The following is a 16,617-nucleotide window of genomic DNA, read 5'->3' as shown; positions in this document are numbered from 1 at the left end:
ATTGTGTGTTTGTGGACTAGAAATCATATGACAGGGTGCCAAGAGAGGAGTTATAATATTGTATGAGGAAGTCGGGAGTAGCAGAAAAGTATGTAAGGGTAGTGCAGGATAAGTATAAGGACAGTATGACTGTGGTGAGGTGTGCGGTAGGAATGACAGCCTGGTTCCAGCCCATTTAAGCCCATTGTGGGACTTCTTGTGTGATTTTGGGCTATATAACAATAAATTGTATGGTATTGTTCAGGTGAGAGTGGGATTATATCAAGTATTGGCTCTGAGCCCTTTCTGGCTGCAATAGTGATGGACAGGTTGACAGATGAGGTCAGGAAGGAGGCTCTGTGGATGATGACGGTCAGGGAAGACACTGTGATCTGTAGTGAGAGTACACAGCAGGTTGATGCAACGCTGGAGAGCTGGAGAGAAGAGGGATGAAAAACAGTAGGAGTAAGATGGTTCACACATTCAAACAACAATCAGATACAAAAGCAATGCACCCTCAAATTACTGGTGCGGGATCAGCTGCAGACAGTGGTACATAAGGCAGTAATTGCAGGATGTTTGGAGGTTTTAAAGCTACCTCACCTACACTCTTAAAAGTCCTGGTTCTTTAATGGCATTTTATGGTATCTTCAGTGGGCTGTATGGTTCCTCATAGAGCCATTGCTTGAACAAGCACCATTTCATTCTGGGAAGGGTTCTTTGCACTTTGAAAAACTTCCTAATATGTAGATGAAATCTGAAATCTTTAATGTATGGTAGGCTACTTAGCAAGCATCCCCCCCCAATTGATCAAGAAAACCTGGACTTAGACTGTGTAAATGAACTTACATAGCAAGAGTCCTTTTAAAATTATTAGGCATTGGTCTATTCGTGGCTACTTATACTGTATGTAAATTAATGTAAATAAAAGATTCTCTCTGGAACCTTCACAGGGATGGGTCTTTTGGGAACCATTGGTAGAATCCTGAAGAACCACTCTGACAGCTTTACTTTAAAGAGAGTATTTTCTGTTCTCTCTTTGACCTGTCCAGACCCCCTCTGGCCCCACTCCAGCCACTGCTCTCTTCAGATGAACACTTTTGAGTTTTTGTTTTGTTAATCTGATGGGGGTCTGCTAGAAGTAAGGCAGACAACTAAGATGTTATCAGCTTTGCCGTGTGTTATTCAATTCTGAATAAACCCCCAGCACTGGGACAGAGTGGTGGCTCTGAGGCTAGGGATTTGAGCTGGCAATCGGAAGGCTGCCAGTTCGATTCCTGTAAATGCCAAAAGTGACTGTACTTTGTTGGGCCCTTAACCTGAAATTGCTTCGTCTTGGGTATGATGTTAATTTGCATCCAGCCCTGCAACCTGCAGAGGAAAAGCTGGGGGTTGGTGGCAGAACTGGCACTCCAACCACTGTAGAAAACCTCACACTGTTCCATTCCATCTGAACTACTGTGGTGCCGAGGTGTCACAAATCGCATGGCTGCACTTGGGTCTGGGATCCTGAGTTGGTTTGTCATGTGGTGGGTGTGGCAATGTGCTGTATCAGCGCCTGCTCCAAACTGTTCCTTCAAGGGCCAGAATTAAGGTCTCTTTGCTCAGTCCTTTCCTGCCTGCCTGCCTTTTTTTTTTTGCACAACTCAGAAGTCCAAATACACCGATACAGAGTTACAGTAATTTAGTCAAGATGAAGCTTGAAGTTTCTTTCTGCTAGTCCTCTGATCATGACTTCTCTCTAGGTTCATTTCTCAACACTCAGCTTGGTTTGCTTATTTTCAGGACAGGCGTGACCCTCGCTCTTGAGTCCTGAAGTGATTTTTGCTGCTGTTGTTCTCTTGGATTTGCTGCCAGGGCTCAGCATGGCACTTGTATTGTCTCTCATAGTGCCTCCTTCTTTGGTTCATATGGAGTGATAGAAATTGGGAAGGCATTCAGATGTGCCTGAATCTATATTTAAGGCCTGTTGCTACCCCAAGACCATTGGTAGTTGTTTTATTCTGCATCTGGCTCATCTCAGATTGCATTTTTTGGTAACTGGTTATTTTATGCCTTTCTTTTCAAAGCACTGATCTGTCACTTCAGACCGAATGATCCAGGCTTTAAAGGATTGTCTTTCTTTAATGACCATGTCTAGATTCTGAGCATCTATTTTTCTGTCAGTTGGTATTAGTATGTCCCATGTGACTAACACCTCTTCATTTTCTGTTTGCCAGGCTGGAGTGTGGTGCAAATACATCTCTGGTGCTATCACATATTTTTGCATATTTTCAGTTTTGTTGACCTCTGCTTGTTTAAACCAGACGAGAAACTATTTCCATCTCTGTTTGGCAGAATTGGCACCTATCTCTTGAATGGTTTTCTTTTTCTATTTTTGCATCTCCCTAGTATGAATTCTAGTGTGTTGTTGAAGATGACTGCTTCTAGAGAATCGTTTTCCACATTCTGCACAGGAAAATGGCCTCTCTCCACTATGAATCCTTGTGTGTCTCCGAAGGCTGCTGCTACTGTAGAATCGTTTGTCACATTCAGAACAGCAATATGGTCTTTCTCCAGTGTGAATTCTTCTGTGTTTCTTAAGATTCACTTTTCTTGAGAATTCTTTTCCACATTCAGAACAACAATATGGCTTCTCACCAGTGTGGATTGTTTGGTGGGCCTGAAGATTGCCTATTTGTGAGAATTTCTTGCCACATTCAGGACAGGAATACGGCTTCTCTCCAGTATGAATTCTTGAGTGTGTTTGAAGACTGCTACTATGACCAAATTGCTGGCCACATTCAGTACAACAATATGGCTTCTCTCCAGTGTGAGTTCTTGCATGGCTGCGAAGATAGCTCATTTGTAAGAATCGTTTGCCACATTCTGAACAACAATATGGCTTCTCTCCAGTGTGAATTCTTTTGTGTGTCCGAAGATGGCTCATTTGTGAGAATTGCTTGCCGCATTCCGAACAGCAATATGGCTTCTCTCCAGTGTGAACTCTTTTGTGATTCTCAAGCAGGCTACTGCAGCAGAAGCGTTTACCACATTCAGTGCAGCAATGTGGCTTCTTTCTTGGACGACTCTCCTGCTTATCATTAGGTTTACATTTTTTCTTCCCCTTTTGTAACACAGACAAAGCAGATACGTTTTTATCGTCCATCTGTTGTTGAACGCTCCTTTTATTTGTTCTGGTTAGATCCAAAGCAGGTAGAGAACCCCTGTGTAAAGTGGCTGGCTTCAAAATCTCTGATCCAGATAGGAATGCTATAAAAACACAAAACATCAATATTCATACATCAGTAAAACATGACACAATCACCTGTTGTATATAAAATATTTTGTAAAGAAACACACACAATTCTGGCTCTTATTGTACACACTGAAGAGAGCTTCCCAACAGAAGAGCTTGGACATCCCAATAAATTTGGAAAGTCAGATAAGTCATAATCCCCAGTCAGCAGAGAGTGGCCCTCCTGGACACCAGCAAGAGTGACCCTGCTGTAAATTTGGAGTCCTCAGAGTCAACAAATGTAAAGCTTAACATGACAAAGCTGATCATTTTTGCTCTTATTAGGGCCAAAGCACAGTGACTCCGCTCCTTTAAGATGGTATGGTCTCTACCAGCATGGAGGCAAATTTATTGTGGAAATAGACGCACCACCAGCATCAGCAAATTACCTGACTAAAACTTATAAACCATGTCATGCAGTTGCATAACCACTCCTGCTTTGATTTATGACAATTGATCAAAACATTTTGACCGACAATCTGAAAGGGGCACTTTGGGATGATGATTTTCTTTGTGGCCAAAGATTCACTTCTGTGTACAAAATCACATGAATTTTAATTTCAAAGATTTTGTCCCCCATAGTACATACAGTACATTTTGTTTCATAACCAATTAAGCATGGATGCCAAAAATCAGTAACATGAAATATCATGCTATCATTGAATTTCTAATGCTACAGAACAATACGCCTTCAGATACTCAGTCTCACCTACCACCAGTGCCCTTCATATGCCACAGTCACATCAGCAGCAGAATTCCAATGTGGCAGGAAACACCTCAAAGTTGTTGACATCGACAACAGAAGAAAATGTTTCTTCATAATGAAGAATCGAAAAGTGATGTTGTGCGAGATAACTGACAACATAGAAATTAGGACTGGGTCCTCTGAATCCATTCCTCTTGAACAATTTAAAAAAGGGCAGTGCACATTGGGTACCTAGGATGTTGACCTCTAAAATCATGCATCACCAATTTTTATATTATGCATTCAGACTGGCAGAAATGTATAGAGTGTTTCACACCATAGGATGATAGTTGAATATATTACTATGGCGTAAAATTCTGACAATGGTTGAAAGAACAGAAGCATGGTGACTGTTCAACACCAAAGAAATTCATTGGAGTCGACATGTGGAGATATGTTAAGGCCTAAACTCAAACTCACTGCCTCTTTGCTTGACATAATGGGAAAATCAAAAGAAATCAGCCAAGACCTCAGGAGAAAAAAAAAAATATATATGGACCTCCTCAAATCTGATTCATCCCTTGGGAACAATCCAAATGCCTGAAGGTCCCACCGTCATCTATACAAACAATAATCCATAAGTACAAACACCATGGGAGTAAACAGCCATCATACCACTCAAGAAGGAGACACATACTGTCTACTGGAGAAGAACGTACTTTGGCACAAAAAGTGCAAATCAATCCCAGAACAACAGTAAAGGACCTTGTGAAGATGCCAGAGGAAACAGGTAGACATGTATCGATATCCACAGTAAAACACATCCTATATTGACATAACCTCAAAGGCTGCTCAGCAAGAGAGAAGCCACTGCTTCAAAGCCACCATAAAAAAGCCAGCCTGCAGTCTGCAATGGCACATGGGGACAAAGATCTTAAAAGTCCTCTGCTCTAATGAATCCAAGATTGTACTGTTTGGCCATAATGACCATCATTATGTTTGAAGGAAAAAGGCTGAGGCTTGTAAGCCAAAGAATACCATCCCTACCGTCAAAATGGGGGTGTGAGCATCATGTTGTGGGGGTGCTTTGCTGCATGAGGGTCTGGTGCACTTCACAAAACAGATGGCATTGTGAGGAAGGAAAATGATGGAGATACACTGCAGCAACATCTCAAGAGCTCAGCAAGGAAGTTGGAGCTTAGGGTCTTCCAAATGGACAAGGATCTCAAGCAGACCTCCAAAGTTGTGGCATAATGGCCCAAGGACAACAAGGTCAAGGAATTCAAGTGGCCATCACAAAGCCCTGACCTAAATCTGATTGAAAATATGTGTGCAGAACTGAAAAAGTGTGTGTGAGCAAAGAGGCCTAAGTTACACCAGTTCTGTCTGGAGGAATGGGCCAAAACTCCAGCAACTTATTGTAAGAAGTTTGTGGAAGGCGACCTGAAATGTTTGGCTCAAGTTAAACAGTGAAAAGGCAATGCAACCAAATGTTAACAAAGTGCATGTGAACTTGTGATCCAGTCAAAATACTCGGACGACTGTGAACATTGTTGGAAAAAATAAAACTTGCCCTGCACGAAGTAGACGTCTTAAATGATATGCCAAATGTATAGTTTGTCAGTATAAAATCTGTGAAGAGGTTAGGAAGTGAGTTTTAAAGAATTCATCATAAGTGTATGGAAACTTCTGACCTCAACTGTAAGTCTTTATTTATGGACAGACTGTATGTGAACCATGCATAGCGTGCGAGTCTAACCTTTTAAGAATATCACCCTGAGTGACCAGTGGCTCATCTGACTGCCACGTTTGCTTAGCGATTGTTGCGGTATGAGTGAATGAGTATCTCTACTTTTAAAACTTCAAGAGGGGTGAATGGAATCCTTTTGAGCATTTTAATGGATAAGAGCCATGCCAAAATCTCTCACACTGTTCCACTCCAACTGAACTAGTGTGGTGCTGATGTGTCACCCATATCATGGCTGCACTTGGGTCCTAATCTGGGATCCTGAGTTGATTTGTCATGTGGTGGGTGTGGTAATGCGCGGTTATCAGTGCCTGCTCCTAACCGCTCGCTCTCTCTCTGTATACAATTACAAAGTGAAAAAACATTTCAGTCTGAGAGCTATGAACAGATACAATACTGGTATCTACTGAAACTGTTAGAAATCTTGTTTTTAATGTGTGTAAGTGTTAAAGAATGCTTTAACATTGGCGAGTCTTACAATATTTGATTTGTGTGATGTGTTAATATAAGAATAAAGGATTATTCAGAAGGCACAGCTTTTAAGTGAGTAAAATACAAAAGTACAGCTCATATGAAATAGCTAAGAAGTCATATACAGTAATAAGAATTAAACTGAGCAGGGATGAATAAGCGTTTGCCAGGAAGAAAGCCAATGAATAGACTGATCCTTAATCATCCACTTATATAGTGCCAAAGTTAATAGCTTATTTGAGCCTTAAGGTTAAAATAAAATGGTATGTAATGGCTTGTTGAAGATACAAGTAATTGAGACCTTTTCAGTTAGTATATCATTACGTTATCTCCATAGTAATGATCAGACAAACGGCATGCCCACTGATAAGATATGAGCTGTTTAAGTTTGTGCACAACAAAACTATTGCTTTGTTTTTCCAAATCTTACGTGATTCAGTCATCAGTGCACTGTGTAAAAGAGAAAGTGTAAACATGTTTCTTGTTATTTGGTACTTTTTGGCACTTTGAGTTCTTCTTAACACCCTCCTGACATTTGTGATTTCTTCTTGCAACACCTGCAGAGTAAGTTCTTCTAGCATCTACTGTACATCTTATCAAAGACTTGTCCTCTTCTGGCTTTTGCCAACTTCAACACTCACTGGACAACTCCCAACAGTCTCTTCTGAAACTGCTCAAGGCAGACTACATTGATGTGAACCGTACAGGTTGTACAGTTCCATCTATTTAACCACTCGTGCTTGATATGCTAGGCTTACCTGCAACTAACCTTAACGAGACTTAAATGAAATAAACTTTGTTGTTATCTCATTCAATCATCCTCTTTTTTTTTTTAAACTGACATTAGCAAGCACTGAGGGGTTACAGGTGTTCCTGTTTAACCCAGGGCCTGCAGGGTGATCTCTCTGTTCAGCCCGCTCAGTGGTGACGCAGACTGTGAGCTCTACACCCAGGGGTCTGCAGCCGGCCACTACTTATGTTTCCAGGAGTGAGTATTGTGGGGTGCACATTTAAAAGAAGGTTAGTAATATGTCAATGTGTTGTTTAGGGACATTTCCTGTTCACCAATAAATATAAGAACTTAAAAGGCTAATGTAACATCTTTTGTTAAAAGAAACAGAAATTACTAAAGTACATAAAAGTAACAGAAAAGGATTAAAGTACATTCCAAGTAATTCAGTCAGTCATCGTCCAACCCGCTATATCCTAACACAGGGTCACAGGGGTCTGCTGCAGCCAATCCCAGCCAGCACAGGGCACAAGGCAGGAAGAAACCCCAGGCAGGGTGCCAGCCCACCACAGTCCAAGTAATTTACAATACCCCATATTGATTTTTAACCACACAGTCCATTGCTTCTCCTAGACTCACAAGATGCATTGCCACTTGCACAAACCTTGTCTGAAATATCATTTACAAAATAAGTTCAGTCAAACCGAGCCTAAATTCCCAAAAAGAAAACACCACCTACAGTATGACCACTTAGGCTTGAACTCTCGCAAACCTGTATAACTCTAGTAAGGCTTGCAGATTGTCTGTTAAGTTCCTTTAATGGCTGTCCTCCTTTTTCAGTGAGCTTGGGTGGGTTGAGCATGAAAATGCCAGAGGTTTCCCTCTTTCTCCTGAATTAAAGTAAAATTTACAGATTTAATAATGATGGTTATAACATACAATAAAAAGCCTACCATTGTTATCTGCACAGCAGGTCTTTTATCAGGTTGCCTGCTTTGAGCAAATTTAGGATAGTCTATGAGGGGTTGCCCCCAGAAAAAGACATGCCAATATAAATATTATATGTTTTAGGCATGTCTTTGTTTTCATTAAGTCTTTTTTTTATTATTTAGGTGTTCTTCTTTTTAAGCCTACATATGCTGGGTTCATGTTCAAGTGCATGTTAATGGCGTTTTCATTAGAGAGCCACGATTCAGCCAGCTCTCTGGCACACTTAATGTTGGCCCTGAATTTTACTTTCACAGTTCCCAGTCAAATGTGTGCCCAGTGGAATTTTTATGTGCGTAAATCAGATATATATCTCTATATATAGAGAGCGAGCGATATTATATATATAGATATATATATATAGATATATATAGATATATATATAGAAATATAGATATATATATATATATATAGATATATAGAGATATAGATATATATAGATATATAGATATATAGAGATATAGATATATATAGATATATATATATAGATATATATATATAGAGAGAGAGATAGATATCTATCTATCTATCTCTATCTATCTATCTCCATCCATCCATCTTCCAACCCGTTGAATCTGAACACAGGGTCATGGGGGTCTGCTGGAGCCAATCCTAGCCAACACAGGGCGCAAGGCAGGAACCAATCCCAGGCAGGGCGCCAACCCACCGTAGATCTATCTATCTCTATATCTATATCTATATATATATATATACACGAGTGTGTGTATATATATATGTGTATATATACACACACATACATATACACAGTATGAGAGAGAGACATAGATAGATTTGCCAAAAGTATTGGGACGCCGGCCTTTACACACACATGAACTTTAATGACATCCCCTTATTAATCCATAGGCTTTAATAAGGAGTTGACCCACTCTTTGCAGATCTAACAACTTCAACTCTTCTGTAAAGGCTTTCCACAAGGTGTAGGAGTGTGTTGATGGGAATTTGTGACCGGGAGAGCATTTGTGAGGTCAGGCACTGATGTTGGACGAGAAGGCCTGACTCCCTCGCAGTTTCCACTCTAATTCATCCCAGAGGTGTTCTATTGGATGGAGGTCAGGGCTCTGCGCAGACCAGTCAAGTTCCTCCACACCAAACTCGTTCATCCATTTCTTTATAGACCTTGCTTTGTGCATTGGTGTGCGCGCAGTCATATTGGAACAGCTGTTCCCACAAAGTTGGGAGTGTGAAATTGTCCAGAATGGCTTTGCATGCTGAAGCATTAAGAGTTCCTTTCACTGGACCTAAGGGGCCAAGCCTAACCCCTGAAAAACAACCCCACACCATACAAACTTTACTCTTGGCACAAAGCAGTCAGGCGAGTACCGTTCTCCGGGCAACCGCCACACCCAGAGTGATTCGTCACTCGAGAGGACATGTCTGCACTGCTCTAGAGTCCAGTGGTGGGGGGCTTTACACCACTTTGCATTGCTTTTGGTGGTGTAAGGCTTGGCTGCAGCTGCTTGGCCATGGAGACCCATTCATTCCATGAAGCTCTCTCTCTACGCTGCACTGTTCTTGAGCTTTTGGAAGTCTGTAGCTATGGACTCTGCAGAAAGTTGGTGACTTCTGCACACCTCAACATGCGCTGTCCCCGCTATGTGTATTTTTACGTGGCCTACCACTTTCTGGCTGAGTTGCTGTTGTTCCCAATTGTTTCCACTTTGTTATAATACCACTAACAGTTGAATATTTAGTAGCTAGGAGATTTCACAAATGGACTTATTTCACAGGTGGCATCCTATCACGGTACCACGCTTGAATTCCCTGAGCTCCTGAGAGCCACCCATTCATTAACGAATGTTTGTAGAGGCCGTCTTCATGCCGAGGTGCTCGAGTTTATACACCTGTGGCCATGGAAGTGATTGGAACACCTGACTTCAATGATTTGGGGTGGGGGGGTCCCAATACTTTTGGCAATATAGTGTAACTAGACATAAGACCTTCCCTACCCAGAAGCCTTGGATGAATAGAGAGGTTAGACTTTCAGATCTTGTGAAGCTGAGAGCTACAGCACATCCAGAGCCAACTGGAAAAAGGGCCACACAGAAATGCAAGCAAAAAATAAAGGATCATTTCAAAATATGGCAAAGCATCTAGACCATCACAGAATATGAGAAGGTGAATACAACCTCAAAATCAAGTAACGTCTCCCTTCCTGATGAGCTCAGTAACTTTTATGCTTTTTTTTTTTGATGGGGACAATAAAACACTTGCAACCAAAACTGCCCCTCAACCAGCTGACCAGCCACCTCCGCTGTACAATCTGCACTGAGCAAAGTGAATGCATGTAGGGCTACTGGTCCTGATGGCATACCTGGGCGCGTGCTTAAGGCCTGCACTGGGCAACTCTCTGAAGTCTTCAGTAACACCTTCAATCTGTCTCTGGCTCAAGCTATCGTCCCCCCTATGCCTTAAGTCCACAGCGATTGTACTTGTGCCTAAACTATCCTCTTCTGGGATCCTGAATAACTACCACCCTGCTGCGCTCACCTCCATCATCACCAAATGCTTTGAGAGACTGGTTCTGGCCCACCTCAAATCCAGCCTACCTCCCACACCAGATCCCTACCAGTTTGCCTATCATCGAATAGGTCAACAGAGGATGCCACATCCTCGACTTTTCACTCTGCTCTGACACATCTGGATAACAACAACAACTCCTATGTCAGGATATTATTTGTTGATTTTAGCACAGCATTTAACACTCTCATCCCCTCCAATCTGGTAACTAAACTGAGTAACCTCAGCATCAGAACTTCTTTTTGTAACTGTACTTTAGACGTTCTAACCAACAGACCCCCAGTCTGTCAGGTTAAACAACAACACATCCTCTACCCTGATCCTGAATACTGCCGTTCCACAGGGCTGTGTGCTCAGGTTTGCTGACAACACCACGGTAATAAGACTGATCAGTGACAATGATGAGTCAGCCTATAGAGAGGAGGTTCAACACCCGGCAACATGGTGTGCTGGCAACAACCTCACCCTGAACACCAAGCGGACCAAAGAACTCCTTGTGGATTACTGGAAAACTAAAGGCTCCCATCCATAAAAATGGAGCAGAGGTGGAGCGTTTCCAGCTTTAAATTCCTGGGCATCCACATCTCTGAGTACCTTTCTAGGACAATAAACTTTTCCAGTCTGGTTAAAAAAAGTGCAACAGTGACTTTACTTTCTGTAGAAGCTGAAACAGGCCTGCCTATCTCCTCAGATTCTTTTGAACTTTTACCGCTGCACCGTTGAGAACATATCGACAAACTGCATTACGATGTGCTATGGCAACTGCTCTGTAGCTGACAGGAAGGCCCTGCAACGGGTGGTGAAAACTGCTCAGCACATCTATTGGCAGCCTGCTGCCGACTATCACTGACCTGCAGCACACACGGCGTCTGCAACAGGCTCGCGTCTTCATCAAGGATGCCTCACACACCAACCATGGACTGTGTAGGCGCTACAGGAGCCTACAGTCCCACACCGGCAGACTCCGGAACGGTAGCACTCATAACATCATCACCATTACGAACTCTCAACCCTTACCACTCAATAGCTGACCTTCTAAATATCAATAACTCCTGACTGTACTCTATGCATATTTTCATCTGTTTACATGTATATTCTGTACACAAAAATATTTCATATATCTATATTTACTCAAACCATGTATCTGTACTTACTGATCAGTATTCATACTGTATCTATATACTCTTCCTTCTATATCAATCTGTATATTATTATTCCTTGTATATTATCTATATACTCTTCCTGTAAATTTAAATATTGTATAGATATATATTCTCATGTGTAGGCTACCTTATTGCACCTTGCTGTCTGATGCACTTTAGTGTAGTATTTGCACCAACTGTCTATTACACCTTACACCACTAGTTTCAATTTCTGGTATGATGCTAAACTGCATTTCGTTGTACGTGTATGATGACAATAAAGTGGAGTCAAATCTAATATAATATACACACACATACACATATACCTGTACATATACAGTGGGTATAGAAAAAAATCCCCCCTTTCAAAATATTCCCATTTTATTTGCTTTACAGCCTTAAATGAAAACACACAAACCAAAATTTTTTCCAGCTTTACTTACTCAATGCAACCTGTAACATCCAAGTGAAAGATATCAATTGTAATGAGTGAGGTTAGTGAAGCTGTTCCTGGTGCATTCATTTCCTTGCTTGGTAGTGCAACTGACAGCAAACAACTGACTATGGGTGGCAAGCCATTTTCAAAAGATCTCAGGGATAGAGTTGTGGACAGACATAAGGCAGGAAATGGAGACAAAAATATCTCAAAGGCGTCATCAATCCCAAGGAGCTCAGTAAAGTCCATAATAAAGAAGTGGCAAGTGTCTCATACTGAGAATTCCTGAGATGAATAAAGGATTAGCCCCTCCTAAACTCAATCAGGTGTAAGTGCCCACCATTTCCATTGCAGACCATGATAACTGGCGTCCTTCCACCTGTGATCAATTGTAATGAGTGTGATCAGTGAAGCTGTTCCTGGTGCATTCATTTCCTTGCTTGGTAGTGCAACTGACAGCAAACAACTGACTATGGGTGGCAAGACACCTTCAAAAGATCTCAGGGACAGAGTTGTGGACAGACATAAGGCATGAAATGGATACAAACAAATCTCAAAGGCTTTATCAATCCCAAGAAGCCCAGTAAAGTCCATAATAAAGAAGTGTCAAGTGTTTCATACTACTAGGACCCTCCCTGGATCCGGCCGTCCCTCCAAACTGGATGGAAGAGCAAGGAGGAAACTGGTAAGAGAGGCTACAAAAGAGGCCAATGGCCACTTTGAAGAAGTTACAGGATTTGATGGCAGAGAGTGTTCATTGTGTGCATGTGACAACAATTTCACAAGCGCTGCACAATTGTGGCTTGTTCAGGAGGGTTGCAAGGAAAAAGCCACTTCTCAAGAAAGGCCACATTAAGGCTTGTTTGAGCTTTGCCAGAATGCACCTTGAAGATTTTGATGCCAAGTGGAAAAAGGTCTTATGGTCAGATGAGACCAAAATCGAATGGTACACCTGGCGGAAATTCAATTCAGCTCACCAACCACAACACACCGTACCTACAGTAAAGCATGGAGGTGGCAGCATCCCATTGTGGGGGTGTTTCTCTGCTGCAGGGCCTGGGGCTCTCATTAGGGTAGAAGGAAGAATGGATGAGGCAAAATACCATCAAATTCTGGAGGAAAACCTGCTACCCTCTGCCAGAAAGTTGAAGATGGGCAGAATGTTCACCTTTCAACGCGACAACGACCCGAAGCACAAAGCAAAATTGACCACACAGTGGCTGAAGGAGACAAAAAAGTGAATGTCCTGGTGTGGCCAGTCAGAGTCCAGACCTAAACCACACTGAAAATCTGTGGAAAGATATGAAGATAGCAGTCCACCAACGCTCACCATCCCATTTGACCGAACGTGAACAGTTAAATTGTAAAGAAGAGTGGGGGGCAAATATTGAGTGGGCTGAATCTAGATGTGCAAAGCTGATAGAGAAGAATCCCACCAGACTCAAGGCTGTCATTAAAGCAAAAGGTGGGTCAACAAAATGACATTGACATTGGGGGGTGATCCTTTATTCATCTCAGAATGTCTTGTTTTTGATTTTTTATAATTTTTCTGAACTGTAGCTGTGATATCTTTCACTTGGATGTTATAGGTTGCATTGAGTGAGTAAAGCTGAGAAGAAATATTTTTTGTGTGTGTTTTATTTAACACTAGAATTACCAGAGCCTACGAAAAAACTCGTAATTCCGTCCCACCTTAAACTGCTTCTTAAATCCCTTCACACCTCTCCGCCAGCGCCCTTTGTCTTCTAAATGTGCTGATAAAGAGAAGCCGGCTATTCCATCCCCCCACCAATTTAGAACGTGCACGAACTTCTCTCAGCTCATGCCTTGATTGAGTATCTGGGAGTGAAGTGGAGTTTTAGAGTGAAATAATAGATCGTTATTTGGAACACACGCATTTCATGTCTGTTCCGTTTCTACAGTAATCTGTGTCAACACATTGTTAAAACAGAAACTTTTTTATATTCTAGTAGTAGATGACAAAATGTAGGCATAAACTATATAATGTATGAAGCCTGAAGTCCAAATAGCAAAGAAACATTTTCACAAGAATAACACAATTGCACTTTTATTCAAACATATAACTGCAGAAACAAAAAGCCGCCTTAACATGCGACATTGACACCAGTTTACTGTAACTGACTCCGTGGCTCAATAGACTCAGTCCCCGCTTGAGAATCAAGGGGTCACGGGTTCGATCCTGCGCCCCTCCGTTTTGAGAAATAAACTGCTCTTGTCTTACTGTTTTAGAATAAAAGCATACTTTTGATTTCAGTCTGTAACAGCCGGTGCAATTTATGATCCTTGTAAAGGTTAGCTTTTTTTTTTATTCACTTTTCACTCTCTCAGTCGCGTTCAGAATCAATCCATACAACCCCATCTGACACGGCTGTTTTCACTAAAGACGCGCTATAGCTCTGCAGTGTACCACGATGCATACTAACGCCCCCAAAGGTTCTGACACACAAACGCTGGCGAAGCTGCCTTCTTCGTATCTCACCGTCACTTGCTTTTCGTTTTATTGAGTGTTCCTGCCAGTCCCGCATGTTGCTGTATGCTTTTTCTTTGTACTACAGGACATGCAGAGGAAAGAATGGTAAAGAGCAGTAACTTCGGCGCTATATGCAATCATCAGACACTCCCCATCTGCCCATGTCGTTCAAGCACAGGAACATATATTGGTGTAAAAGTATAACAAAAGTGCACTTTTTCCATCGCCTTTTCCTGTAAGAAGCAGTGTACACACTTCTCTCTATCCAGCATACAGCAACATGCGGGGACTGGCAGGAACACTCAATAAAACTGAATAAAAAGAAAATCAAGTGACGGTGAGATACGAAGAAGGCAGCTTCGCCAGCGTCTGTGTGTCAGAACCAGGTGGGGGCGTTAGTATGCATCGTGGTACAGCGCAGAGCTATAGTATAGCGTCTGTATTCTGTTTCTTTTGTACTCGAGGGCGCAGAGGAGAGAATAGTAAAGAGCAGTAAGTTGGCTATATGCAATCATCAGACACTCCCATCTGCCCGTTGTTTTGTTATACTTTTCAATACTTTTTATACTGCTCAAACTGGCATGCTCAAAAAATACACGTGTAATGCCACGAAAAGTGCACGCAGACACTTCATTTCGCAAACAAAACAAGTGCACTTTTATTCAAAACTACCTGTATAACCGAAGAAAGAAAGCAAGTTACAGTAGGCGATTGATACGACACCTTGCATGGTGCAATGCTAAGAAGTGCAGATTTTCATTCCGTGCTATATAAAATCATCACATTCAAATATTAACAGTTCCCACACACCCAAGGACCGTCCTTCCTACATTTACGACATGTGTACTTGTTGCAGTGTACACACCTCTCTGTGCTATGGTTTCTATTACACTGAATGAGCACCTGACACTGTACTTTCTTCCCTGGGGAAGGGTCCGCATCAGAGAATTTCCAGTTCCTGCATAAATTCACACCCGATCTGGCGCTGTTCGTTTTCAAATAATATTGCATTAGTGCGATTATATTTTCACATATATTGTCTCTTTCTTTCAGGTGTGTAATAGAAACCACAGCATAGAGAGAAGTGTGTACACTGCTTCTTACAGGAAAAGGCGATGGAAAAAGTGCACTTGAATAAAAGTGCACTTTTGTTATACTTTTACACCAATATATGTTCCTGTGTTTGAGCGACACGGGCAGATGGGGAGTGTCTGATGATTGCATATAGCGCCGAAGTTACTGGTCTTTACCATTCTTTCCTCTGCATGTCCTGTAGTACAAAAGAAAAGCATACAGCAACATGCGGGGACTGGCAGGAACACTCAATAAAACGAAAAGCAAGTGACGGTGAGATACGAAGAAGGCAGCTTCGCCAGCGTTTGTGTGTCAGAACCGGGGGGATGATTGTGCGTTAGTATGCATCGTGGTACACTGCAGAGCTATAGCGTCTTTAGTGAAAACAGCCGTGTCAGATGGGGTTGTATGGATTGATTCTGAACGCGACTGAGAGAGTGAAAAGTGAATAAAAAAAAGCTAACCTTTACAAGGATCATAAATTGCACCGGCTGTTACAGACTGAAATCAAATGTATGCTTTTATTCTAAAACAGTAAGACAAGAGCAGTTTACTTCTCAAAACGGAGGGGCGCAGGATCGAACCGCGACCCTTGATTCCCAAGCGAGGGCTGAGTCTATTGAGCCACGGAGTCAGTTACAGTAAACTGGTGTCAATGTCGCATGTTAAGGCGGCTTTTTGTTTCTGCAGTTATATGTTTGAATAAAAGTGCAACTATGTTATTCTTGTGAAAATGTTTCTTTGCTATTTGGACTTCAGGCTTCATACATTATATAGTTTATGCCTACATTTTGTCATCTACTACTAGAATATAAAAAACGTTTCTGTTTTAACAATGTGTTGACACAGATTACTGTAGAAACGGAACAGACATGAAATGCGTGTGTTCCAAACAACGATCTATTATTTCACTCTAAAACTCCACTTCACTCCCAGATACTCAATCAAGGCATGAGCTGAGAGAAGTTCGTGCACGTTCTAAATTGGTGGGGGGATGGAATAGCCGGCTTCTCTTTATCAGCACATTTAGAAGACAAAGGGCTGGCGGAGAGGTGTGAAG

The 16,617-nt window shown here is 41.8% G+C and overlaps 1 protein-coding gene across 1 annotated transcript in view; it reads right to left on the bottom strand.

Annotated features, from left to right (window-relative positions):
* Positions 1–1,607: 1,607 nt before the first annotated feature.
* Positions 1,608–16,617, bottom strand: part of LOC120533314 (zinc finger protein 239-like) — a 28,701-nt gene continuing 13,691 nt past the window's right edge. Inside the window, exon 3 of the mRNA XM_039760150.1 lies at positions 1,608–3,231. Within this exon, the coding sequence (XP_039616084.1) occupies positions 2,351–3,231 (881 nt within the window). The 3' untranslated portion in view covers positions 1,608–2,350. The remainder of the gene's footprint in view (positions 3,232–16,617) is intronic.

The sequence above is a fragment of the Polypterus senegalus genome, chromosome 8 (genome assembly GCF_016835505.1).
Source record: "Polypterus senegalus isolate Bchr_013 chromosome 8, ASM1683550v1, whole genome shotgun sequence".
In the NCBI taxonomy this organism is placed as follows: Eukaryota; Metazoa; Chordata; class Cladistia; order Polypteriformes; family Polypteridae; genus Polypterus; species Polypterus senegalus.
Note: the sequence above shows the minus strand (reverse complement) of the source record. Positions and strands in the feature narration are given on the sequence as shown.